Here is a 14888-nt window from a genome sequence, read left to right on the forward strand (position 1 = left end):
ATGGCAGATACAGGTCACATGGCTAGTTAGAGCCACACCTGCTTTGGCTAGAAGTTAGGATCTCTCCCTCAACCCAGCCCCAGGATCCCTAAGTGCTTACTTGAACAGATGTCTTAATTTGCCAAACACTAAGCTCTTACAGGGCTCCTTTTATTATGATCCATTATATTGCCCATCAAAATCCTCTACATAAAACAGACTTCAAGCTGGCCAGCTGGTCTGCATTAGGAGCAGTCATCTAGCAAACAGCCACCTTCCTAACTAACAATCTCGTATCTCTTGTGAGCATCCATCTGAGCTCATTTAAGTTCAAAGACAATGGTGCAGCTGTGAATCCCCCAAGAGTAAGCCCAAGACGTGCACATAAGATCAGAGTAGATCCATCACCCCAGCTTCAGCTGGAGTCTGTATGCCTGCTGTTGATGTATAGACATGGCTGGGTCCACTGGAACCATCTGCCCTCTCTGTGTTTACTCCAGGGACAATGTGACTGGTCTCATAACAGGACTTTCCACCAGACAGCACCAGAAGCAGGACTCTGGCTAGGAGTCGTCCTCAGTTCCTAGTCTTGAGACACCCAGGAACACTGTGCTCTGTGTTCACACAAGTCCAAGAGCGAAACTGCTTCCCGTGTGGCCTGGGGCTGGTGCTTCTTCTCAGAGGACCCCTAACTCTTGGTCTGGGTGTGTATGGGCCTCCCCAGAAGTCGCCCAATTGGCCGCATCTCAGGGCACCCAAGTCTTCAGTCCTTTGTACTTAGCGTCCTCAGCTCCCCACGTCGGCCCAGATCCCCTGCCTACATCTCCACTCTTAGTCTCCAACCAACCCTGTCCTTGAAGCTGTAGCCCAGTTCTGGTCTTATCTACAAGGCTCCCTGCCTGGCCCAGGCTGTGCCATCTCTGTGGCTCCATTAGCCCTCAGCACACACAAGTTCCGTTTGTAGGTGTCTCTACCAGGTGTCCAGAAACCACCCCACAAGAGTTGTTCTCCCCAGCACACAGCGAGCCTCCCGGCACCAACAAACCCACCCTCTGCAGCCACAGAGGAGGAACACAGCAAGGACAAATGCAAACGGCCAGAGGCATCCATGGGGCTGACCGCCACGGGCTGCAGGACGACCCGCGGACCCCTTCCCAGGAGCTCACCTCATTCAGCTTGACCCAGTTGAAGGACTTCAGTGGGTGGGAAGGCTGGGGGACACGCTTTTTCCTGAGCGGGATATCGCTGCTGGGGAAGGGGTCCTGGGGGAGGGGCAGGCCCATGCCAAAGCAAGGGGGTGCACCCGGGGGCGTGGGAGGCCCACCGGGTGGAAGGGGTGGTGGTGGTGGCGGGGGACAGCAGGCGAAGGGGAGAGGGGGTGGGGGTGGGGGCAGGTCGTTGGTTGTCATCGAGGAAGAAGGCAGGGTGAGTGGGCCCCCAGGGGGAGGTGGAGAAGACACCGGGCCGGTCTGTATGGAGACAGAAGGATCAAAAGGAGAAAGCCATGAGCTGCTTCCACTCAGTTCCCTCCACCCTCCCGTTCCTCCCTCTTCCCCGTCTGTGCTGGGCCCCGAATCTGGCTCTCACCTCCCGTGCACACTGAGCTCTCACGTGCTCCCTCTGCATCCCAAATGTCCAACACCCCCCCAACACATACACACAGTTACGACTGGAGTCACAGCCTCACAGGGCAGCCACAGGACTGACCCATACAGTTGCACAGGCCACTGACTGCACCAGGACATCCAGCTGAGACGGGGAGGGGGCAGAAGTCCCGCTTGCACCATGCTTTCCAAGGTGTGCTTCCTGGGACAGCATGAGCCACAGACGATGCTGCTCTTTCTAATCAACACGAGCATGCCACTCATGCAGCCTTAGGGGTCCCTTTCAGCCTAGTGTGAGGTTCCCCCCTCTCTCCTCTGCCTCACCCTGGGGTCCGAGATGCCCTCCACACTGTTCTCCCCACCCTAACCTGAGGCCCAGGGTCTCGGCCCAGCTCTGTAAAAGGGAGAGGGTGCCCGCGTACTGAGAGGTCACTGAGCTGGGCTACCAGCTCTGCCACTTGTCCCCGGGCCTGGCGCAGCTCCTGGGACTCTCGGGCCAGCTTGTCCTTCATCTTGTTCAGCGTCCGCATCATCTCTTCCTTCTCCAGCGTCTTGGTCTCACACTCCCGCTCCTTCCTCTCCAGCCTGCTCATGAGCTCCGTGTGTTCTGCGAAGGGATCAGGAGGGCTTGGTGGACATTTGTACACCCCTCTATGGCAGGAGATGGGTCCTGGGCCGGGCAGGGAGAGGGTTAGGGAGCGGTCAGCAGGTGCCTCACCTTTCCGGAACTTCTCGGCCTGCTCCCGCCACTGTTTCACTTCGTTCTCGTTGATGAGCCTGGTGGGGAGCGGAGGGAAGGGTGGCGTGTTTGTCGGATGTTCGGTCACAGCTGCCCAGGAGCCACGAAGCCTCTCTGCTGCCCACTTTGGGACCCTGATCTCAAGTCTGCCCAGCCACACGTAGGAGGCTAGGATTCCAGCTCCCAGATGTCCCTCCAGGTCCCCACCCCTGCCCAGTTCTCATTGCATGTCGGTGAGCACTACCAGAGTACAAAGAACCTTAGACGCCTTAGAATCCAACCCCTTGGTGGTTCGTGTCGAGCTCCTGAGGCTCAGAGACCAGCAACATTGCCAAGAGCTATTCAGCGGGTGAACTAGGACTGAATCTCAGGTGAACTAGGACTGAATCTCAGGTTAACTAGGACTGAATCTCAGGCTTCCCTTGCTTGTATGACATGTCTCCCTTTGTGAAAACAGACCCTGGCCTCAGAGAGAGACCAAAGTATTGACCACACCATGGTGCAGGCTTCTCATGTGTAAGAGTGAGAGAAATCGCCTACTCATACAAGACAAAATGAGTGTGTGGAGGTGAAAGAGGATGTCTGAAACAAGAGGGCCTCATCTATATCAGACCCTTGAAATAAGGGGTAAAAACCATGCTCTCATCTCGACACCAGGGTGAAAGGGGAGAGATCCCAGTAACCACTCCTTCCACAAATATCTAAGTGCAGAAGCGGTAAGTGCATGACTTGTGGGCCCTTCAACCAGATCCATGCTATGGAGGGGACACAGCACTGAGAAAGGGTAGTATTTGGTGGAGAGATTTCTTTGGAGAGAGCCTTTGCTGTCTTCCCAACCCTGCCTCCTTCCCACCACCCAGGGCAGGGGTTCCCGTGGGCCCACCCATGTCTGCCGACACTGGGAAGGCAGCAAGGAGGACTGGGGTCTGACTCAGGGAGGGGCGAATCCAGAGGCTGAAGCATGACTGAGCGGGTGAGTGCCACCATGCCAGGATCTGCCAGCCCCCCCAGAATTTTGGCACAGGAGGTTGTGTAAGGGCTGCCCCTCGGCCAGATGTAAGCCTTGTGGGGGAATTGGGCTGAAGCCACATGACTCCTGTCTGAAGGGCCTGCCTGGGACAGAACTGGCCATGTCAACACCAGCAGTCTGCGTGAACCAGAGGCTGATGGGACAGCGGCTTCAAGCAGCCAGCTGCAAAGAAAATCTTGCATGCCCGTGAGCTGGGTTTTATAACGAGACACACGCAGCGAGGAACTTGTCAATGCCAGCAACAGACAAGCATCCTTACCCTTGTACCCAGCCCACAGAGCAGGAAGCCTATTTACTCAGTTACCTGCTGAGTTAAGACCTTTTCCCTTTTTCCTTCCTGCCCCCAGGCTGCCCCTGTTGAGGGTTAGCTAGTAGAAAGGCAGGTGGGAGAGAGAAGGGATTGGAAGGAGGCGGACAGAGCAAAGAAGCCATTCATCATGGGCACGTGTGCGCGCACCTCCGCCACTCTGGCCTCCCTGGGCCTGCTGGTGGAGCAGAGAGACTAAAAGGCCAAATCAAGGCACAGGTGCAGATGCATACCTGGGGGTGGTCCCCCCAGAGATCTTAGGGCTTCTGTAGTCCAAGGAGGAGCAAAAGCTGCATTGGGAAGTCTCCTCACTAAACGCCCACGGTGCAGAATGGTGGGAAACATGGCAATAACTGCTTTTGGATCATTTTTCTAGTTGCACTTGTCCAATAAACCAGTTAGGATTTTCACAACATCAACATCTGATGATTTGTGCAAGTGAAAAAAAAAAAGGTGCAACAATGTTTTACTGAGCTTTAGAATGCAATATAATGAATCCTTGAGAGCCAAGTTATCTCCTTGTGGGCAATTAGCTCAGGCTCGCACAGAAAGCTAGGTGAAAATTCAAAATTTGAAAGCAGTGTGTTTCATTGATATGCATTTCAGTTTAGTTCTCCATGTCTCTCTACACCACAGTCAGCAAAAGGTGGCAAAACCAGAGGCCCCAGCATCTGACCATCCCACCCAGCAGCCCCGTGGCCAAATGGCTGCCCTCTCTGTCAGTCATGGGCAAACTTGCTATAAAGGACTACAGAGCATATTTTTGCTTTCATGTACACATACAGTCTGCAGTATTCTTGTGTTTAAACTGCAAAAAAAAAATCCTTAGCTCATGGGCCATAGGAAAACTGCATAGAGGCGTGGAGGCGGTCCACGTACGGGAGCTTGTTCAGCAGAGTCTAGGTTACCGTGCTGAAATCCCCGCTCTACCCAACCTGTGCAGTGAGTCACTGAGAGGTGAACACACACCTTGTGCACCCATGCTCTCTGACATGGGAACAACCAGTCACATGGCCGTGCAAACTTAAATACAATGTTAAATTCCGTGTCACACTAGCCACCTGGCAAGCACTTAACAGCCACATTCACCACTCTGCTGGACAGTGCGGCAGAGATGAGGCATCTCCACCCGCTCAGGGAGCTGTCCTGGACAACGCTGCTCGGGACCCAGGGGGACGTCTGGGTTGACAGAGGGAGCCAAAGGTCTCAGTGCTGAGGCCCAGGGTGGGAGAGAGACGGAAGGTGGAGGCAGTCGGGGCAGAGGCGGGTCGCGGCTCACATGTTGACGATGTTCTTGACGTTGAAGTTCTCCAGCGGAGCCAGGTCCGGGTCCACACCTCGCTCGTCCTGAAGCACAATCTGTTGCAGGATGCGGTCCAGGAGCTGCCACTGCTGGAAGTAGCCGCCGTTCCGCTTGTCTGAGGGAGGACGGGCGTTACACCTTTACTGAGCCCGGAGCCTGCCCTGGGCTCAGGCTGGGGACACGTGCCCTTTCCCACCCATGGTAGGCTTCTAGTCTGGTGGGACAGGGATGGCCACTGCTGATGACAGAGACTCATAAAGCATCCATTGATGACCTACAACTGACCATGAACGTGCCAGCTCTCTCAAAGATTTCCCTACACCCAGAAATGCTCCCTGGCTTCCTTGCTGCCCTGTTTAGACCCTGGGAAGGCAAATTGCTTTTTATACTATCTATAAGAAGCATCTGTTCTAAAATATTATGTGCTGAATAATGAAGTCTCCAGGGGAATTTTTTTTAACAGAAGATTTTAGGATTAACTACGCTATTGTTTTACAGAGGATGGTTGGAAAGTGATTACAAGTGAGCCTGAGAAAGGGTCAAAGGAGCTACAGAAGTAGCTAGTGGAATTCAGGAATACTTCTTGTTAGAGGTGACCTTGAACTAGGAAGACAAAGAGATCATGTATTGTGCCTTTTCTTCCAGGGTCTCACTCCAGTCCTTTCTAATTTGGATGTTCCTGGACTTTATTTCACATAATGGCCATAAGCTCTCCTTCCTCAGTTTTTTTAAAAAAAATATTTATTTATTTGAAAGAGTTAGAGAAAGATGGAGAGACAGAGAGAGAGAGAGAGAGAGAGATCTTCCACCTGCTGGTTCACTCCCCAGATGACCGTAATGGCTGAAACCAAACCAGGAGCTGCTTCCAGGTCTCTGCATGGGCTGCAGAAGCCCAAGCACTTGGGCCATCTTCCACTGCTTTCCCAAGCCATTAACAGGGAGATGGATTGGAAGTGGAGCAGCCAGGACTTGAGGCAGCTCCCACATCAGATGCTGGCAGTGTAGGTGGCTGCTTTACCTGCCATGCCATGACACCAGGCCCCTCCTTCCTTGGTTCTTGACCCCAAGCACTTTGTCTCCAGTGACCATGAGGGGAAACCAACCAGCACAATCCTGATGTCAAAGTCACATCATAACGCTGACAAGGCAGACAACCCAGTCTACAGAGACCCATCTGGGAGAAAAGTAGGATTAGTGGACAACACAGAACACTGAACACAGGAATCCTAGGAGCAGAAGAATCGGGTTTCCCTGGCCTTCCATGTAGAACTTCTGGGTGGAGCTTCAGAGAACTAACAGCTTCCTAGCGCAGGCCAGCGACTGTCCTCCTTTCCACCGCTCCACGAGCAGGTGCATTGCAAAGTGGTGTAGGTTTCCATCTACCTTCCAAGTCAGGTCACCAGCTAGCAGAGGCGGAATGTGTTTCATCTGAAGTTGTGACCACAGAGAAATGACAGTTCCTTCTATATGGAAAGAACACGCTCAGGGGCAGCGCTGTGGCACAGCAGGTTAAGCCACCACCTACAATGCTGGCATTCCACATGAGCACCAGTTCAAGACCAACTAACCCTCTTCTGATCCAAGTCCCTGCTAATGGCCTAGGAAAAGCAGCCGAAGGTGGCCCAAGTGTTTGGGCCTATACCACCAACGTGGGAGACCTGGAAGAAGCTCCTGGCTTCAGCCCAGTCCAGTGCTGGCCCCTGAGGTCATCAAGGGAGTGAACCAACAGATGGAACATTCTCTCTGTCTCTCCATCTCTGTAACTCTTTCAAATAAATAAATAAATCTTTCAAATACATACATCCATAAAATAACACGCTCAGCCTCAGGTCTGGGCCCTACCAAATGAAGATAACAATGCACATCCCAAGGGAGAGAAGCCCTGTGCGCAAGCGCCTAGCTCCAGGCCTGGCTCAGCTTTGCTGCACAACACGTTGTAGCAGCCACCGTGGGATCACCAGCACTACCGTCACCTCCACATAGGAAAGTCTGGCTAGCTGAACGTTCTCATAGGCCACACTAGTTTTCTGTGTGAGGGGGTTAAGTACCAAATGGTACAGTTAAAGCTTATTTCAAATTGCATTGTGGGGTGGCTATTAGTAATTATAAATAACTCGATCACTGTGCACACCTGGATCTTAAAAATTTCTCCATCTGCACCCATAGATGCCAGCATTAGGCATTTTTAGAGAGGCAGAGGCAAGGATGTTTGGGTGGGAGTCAGCTAGAGAGGGGCTGATAGCACCTTTTTAAAAGGTAGAAGTGTTCATGCCACATCTACGCAGCTGCTTTCCCAGGCAGGCACAGAAGCTTCTTTTTGGAATCCCCCAAGAGGACCGGCCCCTCCTCTGTCACGAGCTGCCGGCCAGAGCGGTTTTGATCTTGCAATGAGAGATCTACTGCTTGTTGGACTAGGATGTTGCAGATGCTCAGGGCCACGCTCCCCAGCTCCTCCCTCAGGTAACAGTGGACGGCCTGACCAAGGCAGCGAGGGAAGAACAGAGCCAGGGGCCTCGGGGTGCCAAGGGAGACATGGTCAGAGCAGCAAGCAAGGGAGGCCCTGGGACCCTGTTTCCACTGGCCCGTCCCTGGGCCCAGGCCCAGCTGAGGGGGCAGTGAGTGTGGGGTACTCACAGGGCATCTGAAGGCAGTGGTGCAGGACAGAGAGCAGGCAGGGGTAGGCCTCTGTGTGTTTCAGCTTCTTGTGGATCAGCTCGAACATCTGGGTGGCGCTCTTAGTGTCTATGTGGACCTGGGGGTGGGGGCGGAGGGCACCATGAATGGGGAGAGGTGGCAGTGGGGGAAATGGACATGGGGGAGAGAAGGCCCTGAATCTGTGACCTAAGTCCCACATCCCAGGAGCAGTTTCCTCCCCCCACCTCTGGGAGAGAGGGAAGGGGAGAGAGGAGGAGGGGAGAGAGGGAAAGGGAGGGGGGGAAGGGGAGAGGGGAGAGGGAGGAGGAGGAGGAGATTATTAATGACATAAACTAGGGTTATTCCATCTCAGCACTGACATCTTGGGTGGCTAAGTCTTTGTTGTATGTAGAGAAGGGCTGTCTTGTGCATTGTAGGATATTCAGAAGCACCCCTGGCCTCTGCCTCCTGGGTGCCGGTGGCACCCCTGACACCAGTGGTGACAGCTAAAAATGTCTTCTGCCATTGCAAATGTCCCTGGGGAGAGAGGGCACAAAACTTTGCCTGGTGGAGGACTACTGCGGCAAGCTAAGGGACAGGAGCAGGGGTGTCGATGCCTCCAAGTAGGCTGTTGGCACGGGGCATGGGTCTACCACCTGGGTTAGAAGCCCCTGCCCAGCCCTTGGTTGTGTAGCACCAGGAAAGACTCGCCCTCTCTCACCCCCAAGTCTTCATCTACATGTGCAGGGCTGACGAGAGGGCACTGGGATGGGGCTTGGTGACGGCAGTGCCCAGAACTATGCTTCTCTTCGGATAGGGCTCTGGTAACACAACACTGAACAGCAGAGTTGTGTGCTTCCAGGATCTCTAAGACTAAAATCAAGACAGGATTTGCCTTGCTGCTCATGAGCTGACTAGAGATGGAGAGAAGGGACTCGGGAAATTGCTGGGAGGAGGCAGGAGAGGCGGCTCAGGAAAGGCACTGGAGACTGATCTTGTGCACCAGCAGGCTCTCCCTTGGTCTTCTTTAGGGGTTTTGGCCTCCTCAGAAGCAGGTGACCAGGTGAGGACTCAGACAAAGCCCATCAGATGCTGTCCAACGCCAGCGCACAGCCATGGTCTCAGCCATGGCGAAACCCACGAGGGAACCCAGGGAACACGGGCCCACCCGGGCACACGCTCTGCGTCAGTGTGTGCGGGAGGACTGCTTGGAAACCCCCTGGCATCACCTCAACCCCACAGGCTCCTCACCATGTCAAACCTCCTGGCCAGCTCCAGGTCATCCTCGTTCCGGACCATCTCGAAGAAGTCTAAGTGCCTAGAGAGGATGGGGAGGCGGGGGGAAGACGGGCAGGGAGGGTGGAGATGTTACAGCCAGAACATCCCTGCTCGGGGGGGCTACGGCTCCTCTGAGCCCTACACTGGCTGGTGTGATCTGAATGTGTTCTTGAAGTGAGGCCCAGGCAAAAGCAGAAGGAAGCCATCTGTCCACAGGCCAACACACACGCCCCCTTCCCGATTCGCTCGGCCCTCCTGCAGGCCAACCCAGCGTTCCATCACCATCACCCCACTCCAGGTTCCTCCGCTCGGGCACCACTGACATTCTTGGCTTGGTTGTCGATGGCTGTGGGAGGCTGACGTGTGTACTGTTGGATGCTGACAGCATCCCTGGCCTCTGCCTACCAGATACCAGTAGAACTACTCAATGTGACAACCAAAAAGGCCACTAACCATCGCCCAATATCTCCTGCGATGAAGTCACCTCAGTGGTAGGACCACAGCCCCCACACTCCATCTTCCCCAGGGTCTTCACACTGCCCCTCAGTCACCCCTCATGGCCAGTCTCTCTCTCATTTCCTGTTCTTCTTCCACAACACAACCCAACTCTTTCTCAAAAGGATCCATCCTTGCTTCCTTAAAACCCAGCCTGAAGGGACAGAACAAGAGACGGCTTGCAGGAATTTAGCTGTGCCCTTGGATCAGCAAGGGGCTGATGGCATGCACTCTGAGTGGGGCATTTCTTGGCTGGGCAGGACTACACTGCAGGATGTTTGGCATTCCTGACCCAACAACCAACACCAGCCATGTCCTCCACCAACCTCTTTGAAAACCAGAGAATGCCCCCACGTGTTCCCAAATGTCCCCCAGGGGGCAGTACTGCCATGGCCGAGGACGACTGGGTTCAACTCTGTAACTGCAGAGGTAAGACGGGTAGGTCAGCAAGAGACAGACAAGGGCACAGCTGCCCCACACTGAGCGGACCCTGGACTATGCTGGGCATGGCAGGTCACTTTTAGGGACAAGTGCAGCCTTCCCTAAGGTCCTCAGGTTTGCAGAGGGGCTGGGTGGCTTGGGCCTTACTTGTCCAGGATGGCGTTCTCATGTTGTCGGAGTTTATCAATCACAGGCTGTATCCCCAGCATCAAGAACTCGTACCGTAGATGTAGGCGGAACTCCAGGTTATCCTGGGGCGGGGAGGAGGCACACAAGGGAGAAGCAGCTTTGGTCTCAACACCCACAAGAGTCCCTGGTGGACCCATCTCCAATGCCCCCGCTACAGTCACAGCACATCTCTGGCAGCAAACACACCTGTAACTGCCCCCAGGCCCAGACGCCCAAGGAAACATGGGAAGAAGCATCCTCCGACTTAGCCCTTTCTCTAACGCAGGCCACGGCCCAGTTCCATTTAGGTCTCCTGCCTCACTGCCCTCAAGCCCCTGACCGGTTCTCTCTTTGCCTCCGACACTGAAGAGCAGTGGTGTAGGGGACCCAGAACTCAAGCTTTGGGGTCAGACAGGTCTTAGCTCAAATCCCTGCTCTACTACTTACTTTAAAAAAATGTTTTTGTTTATCTATTATTTAAAAGTCAGATCTACAGAGGTGGGGGAGAGATAGAGATCTTCCACCCACTGGTTCACTCCTCAGGTGGCTGCAACGGGCACTGGGCCAGGCTGAAGCCAGGAGCTTCATCCAGTTCTCCCATGTGGATGGCAGGGGCCCAAGTGCTTAGGCCATCTTCCGCTGCTATTCCTAGGTCATTAAGCAGGGAGTAGGACTGGACTTGGAGCAGCCAGGACATGAACCAGCACCCATATGGAATGCCAGCATCTCAGGAGGCCACTTTACTTGCTACACCACGATACCAGGCCTACTTACCAGTTCTATAACCTTGGGAGGGGCTGGCACTGTGGCATAGCTGGAAAGGGCGCTACTTGCAGTACCAGCATCCCAGATGGGTGCCAGTTCAAGACCTGGCTGCTCCACTTCCCATTCAGCTCTCTGCTATGGTCTGGGAAAGCAGTAGAAGAGGGCCCAAGTCTTTGGGCCCTTGTACCCATGTGGGAGACTGGGAAGAAGCTCCTGGCTCCTGGTTTCAGATCAGCACAGCTCTGGCTGTTGCAGTCAATTGGAGAGTGAATCAGTGGACAGAAGACCTCTTTCTCTCTCTCTCTCTCCCTCTCTCTCTCTGCCTCTCTGTATAACTCTGACTTTGAAATAAATAACTAAATCTTTAAATAAAAAAGTAAAAAATTATAACTTTGGGAAAGCATTGGTTTCTCCATTTGCAAAATGGAGTACTCCAGTACTTATCTAGGGGAGGAGATCTATACTACTTACCAGATGAGACATGGTCACCAACTAATCAAACACAAACCAGCCACAGACAGTTGGTACTGACCAGGTAGCATCATGCAAGGGGCAGATGACACCCTCCCCCTTTCCACCCCCGTGACCCAGGTCAGCAGGACTGCACACATGAAGGTATGCCGGCACAAAGGAGGGGGAGGCAGAGGTCATTTGCCCCCTTTTTCCCTTCCGCCCTTCAAGTTGACCTTGACTGGAACATCTGATTGTCTTAGAGTTTAGGGAGGTCATCTCTTCTGCTCTTTAACGGTTTCTTCTAATGTTGTTATTTTTGTGGTCTGAGACTCCCATGCTGGCCCCAAAGGGAAAAGCAAACAGAAGCCATGCCTCCGATAGAAGATGCCAGAAAAGCATCACCAGTCATCCCAGAAACCACTCCAGAAGCAGGTCCCTAGAAAGGCCTAGAAAGCAAGCCCCAAACTTGCCTCCTTCCACGATGCAGCCCCCACCAGCCTGAGCCAGCATCAGCCAGGCAGGTCTGGGGCTTGTCCATGACACACCTAAGGCAGGATGCTACCTAGGCCGGGGCCTTCCAGATTTAAAGAGGAAGGAAAGCCAGCATTGGTCCTCACCACTACTTTGGAGAGCCACCAGCAAGCCCTGCTGTGGTCACGTGCAGTGCAGGGCTGGCCCTGGTGACAGCAGGGTTCATGACATGCGCCAGGCACCTGAAGATGATGGTGGTGGCAGCAGCCACACCAACCAGATGCCTGGACCCCTCCCCCCGGGAAGCACTTGAACGCACCGGGAGCAGGTGCTCAGGTGCCTCACCTCTCCAGCTCCAGCGTTGAGGACAGCGTTGATGAAAGACATGATGGCTGTCTTCAGATTCACTTCGTCCCGGTACCGCCCCAAGCTGCGGTCCAGCTCGTTCAGCAGGGTCTGGGCGGAAAGGCAGGCCAGGGTAGGAAGGGAGGGCTCAGGGTTCTACGGGGGCAGCCTTGGGGCTCGGTCCCCACTGCTGGCCGGCATTGCAGCCCTGCTTGGACGCTGACTATATTCCAGCTGCTCACCGTCCCCGTGTATTCCCTGCCCAGGTCCTGGCTGGCCTGGACACTGACCTTGCATCCCTCCTGCATCATCTACACAGCATCAGGGGCCACTTTCTGCACGTAGTAGGGCTCCAAACTGCTTGCTGACAGCCGTACCGGCAGATCAACCGCAGAGCTCCTAACAACGGTTCACATCCACTGACATCCACCCTGCACCAGGCTCGTGCTAGGACACGTCACACTTACTGTCCTCCTCACTGCCACTTTTCTAGGCAGGCCAAGCAGCACAGAAGAGAGAACAGCTTGGCCTGAGCTCCCAGCATCCCCACATGAGGCATGGGGCCTAACATCTTGCTTCCAGCAACTACACTCAAGTCAGCAATTCTTGACTGAGCCCCCACTGTGAGTCAGGTACTGGGCTCAGAGAGGCAGAGCCCCCAGCACGAAGCAAACCAATATTCCAGCTTCAAGGGACCCACAGCCTGGTGAGCAGGTCTAGTCCGTTTTCCCAACCAAACCCCCAACTCAGCCTCTCGTGTCATTTGTCATCCCCCCAGCCCGGGTCCCCCCAGTCCTCTCTGCAGCCTGCATTCTGTCCCTTCTGCAGAGAGCTTTTGCTCACAGAGAGTCCTGGGTCCCCCGTGCAGGACGTCTCCACCCCACCCTGAGCCTCCTCACCTGGAAGCGCGTTCGCTCCGCGGCGTACACCTGGTAATGCAGCATGGCCTGGAGCACTTTCTTGTGGCCGCCAGGCACGAGGCACACGGCACCCAGGATCTCCAGCACGGCCACCTTGGTCTTGCTGTTCTCTGTGCGCAGACTCTGCGCGATGGTGCTGATGGCCTCGGGCTGGGCCAGCACGTGCGCCCGCCCCTGCGAGTTGTTCATCAGCGCCTTGATGCAGCCGATGAGGGAGGTGTGGATGCGGCTCTCGCAGGTGGCGTGGTCCATGCTCCGGAGGAAATTCAGCAGACAGCTCAAGCCCTCCAGCTCGATGAAGCGGGTCACAAACCTACCAGCCAGAGGGCAGAACCAAAGGCAGCCTGTGTTTGCATTTCATTCTGTATGCATTTTGCACATAGCCTACTGCTTGTGGGGTGCATCCCGCCTAGGGCGGCTGCTTGGCTTATTAACAAAGTTTGTCTAAGACATTGAAATCCTATGACCCTCACAGAGCACTCAAATCTTATTTGCATTTCAAATACTGTGTATTTGCATATCACCATCCATTGCATAGCTTAAGTGGTTTGTAGGTAAGAGAGATGACCATGATCCATCATTATTACAGCCCTTAAATTAGAATGCCCATCTCCAGCAAGGACAGAAACAATGACAGTCAGACAACAAGCAGGACTTCCATACAGGGACACCATCAGAATCACTAAATCCAAGGGCCAAGGCTGGGGTAGCTATATTTCAAGGGATCGGTAGGAGGCCAGCAGTTATCCTGACTGTGAGGAGAAACCATGAAAACCCACTTAGGACAGAGGTTCTTAACCTAGAGGCTGTGCTCCCCTCACACACATACAGAGGGCATTCAAGGATCCAAGGACTAGAATGGGAAAAAAAATTATATTTTCCCTTTTGGTAACTGAAATTTAGCATTTCCTCTGTGATGAATGCAGGCAACAAATGACAGCAGAGTGAGCAGAATCCATGACTCTGTCACCCAAAGAAATCACAGCTATTTTCATATCAAATTATGGTTGTTGCAGGTATCTCAAAGTGTCATTTACACTCATCAGTACTTCCAAATTATGGTGCTCATCACACCCGCTGCTGGCTCTCGCTGTTTAAGGCATAAAGAAGCACATTCATTTCTATCTCATACATTTTTAATGTTTGCTAGCTGTATTTTAATCTAATTGGTTTATTTGTTTAAGCCTATCTATTTTATTATTTAAAAACAACATTTCTGGGAAGCGGCCCAGAGATTTTCCCGGGCGCCAGACACCCCTGGTGAGCACACGTGGGCACACACATGTGTGTGCGTGTACACACACAAAGAGGCTTTAGAACTCTTGATTTAGAATAATAATTAATGATCCGAGGAGAGGGCCATAAATTGAACTGAGGGAATCACTATATATTTATTCCAAATGTATTTATGTGCATTTTATATTGCTGTACGAATATGTCTACAACCATCGAATATGCTATCAAATTAAGTTAACAACAGGCACTTTTGTACTGACATTATATGCTTTTCTATTATCCACAACAGCTCCACAATGAATATATGTCACTTTTGTGATCAGGATCTTGTCATGGGAAAGTCCAATAAATTGAGGTGACGATGAGCCTGGCGATTCTCTCTCAATCCTTCTGACTTCTTCCTGTTCTGCCCCCCACTACAGCAGAGCCCACCCCCAGCCCCTAGCAGACTGACAGACGGATCAGGATGTCCTCACTCCCTGCAGGCTCTGATCCAGGCTCCTGGGGTGGAGCACTCAACCCAGACAATCAATCGATCTCTCTCTCCACACACACACACACACACACACACACACACACAGAGTCAGTGGATGGCTAGTTTTCAGCAACTGGATCTATGGGGAAAGAAAAATTAAAGGTCTGCCCACAGCACTCTCCATTTCCATGGTATAAATCCTCCCGGCATAGCCGATTACAAGCCCTCAAGGAGCCATCGTTGAA

At 53.4% G+C, this 14888-nt stretch overlaps 1 protein-coding gene across 12 annotated transcripts in view; it reads right to left on the reverse strand.

Moving 5' to 3' along the window:
* Positions 1-14888, reverse strand: part of DAAM2 (dishevelled associated activator of morphogenesis 2) — a 117676-nt gene that overhangs the window by 20790 nt on the left and 81998 nt on the right. For 7 of the 12 annotated variants that reach the window (XM_017345097.3, XM_017345100.3, XM_070074106.1 and 4 more), the window contains 9 exons: positions 12912-13245; positions 12013-12123; positions 9958-10061; positions 8848-8914; positions 7597-7714; positions 4939-5077; positions 2302-2360; positions 1952-2190; positions 1146-1448 (listed from right to left, as the gene is read on the reverse strand). In XM_017345097.3, coding sequence (XP_017200586.2) covers positions 1146-1448; positions 1952-2190; positions 2302-2360; positions 4939-5077; positions 7597-7714; positions 8848-8914; positions 9958-10061; positions 12013-12123; positions 12912-13245 — 1474 coding nt within the window. The remainder of the gene's footprint in view (positions 1-1145; positions 1449-1951; positions 2191-2301; positions 2361-4938; positions 5078-7596; positions 7715-8847; positions 8915-9957; positions 10062-12012; positions 12124-12911; positions 13246-14888) is intronic. The other 5 variants (XM_070074108.1, XM_051854765.2, XM_051854763.2 and 2 more) reach the window with 2 other exon arrangements.

The sequence above is a fragment of the Oryctolagus cuniculus genome, chromosome 5, assembly GCF_964237555.1.
Source record: "Oryctolagus cuniculus chromosome 5, mOryCun1.1, whole genome shotgun sequence".
Taxonomy (NCBI): domain Eukaryota; kingdom Metazoa; phylum Chordata; class Mammalia; order Lagomorpha; family Leporidae; genus Oryctolagus; species Oryctolagus cuniculus.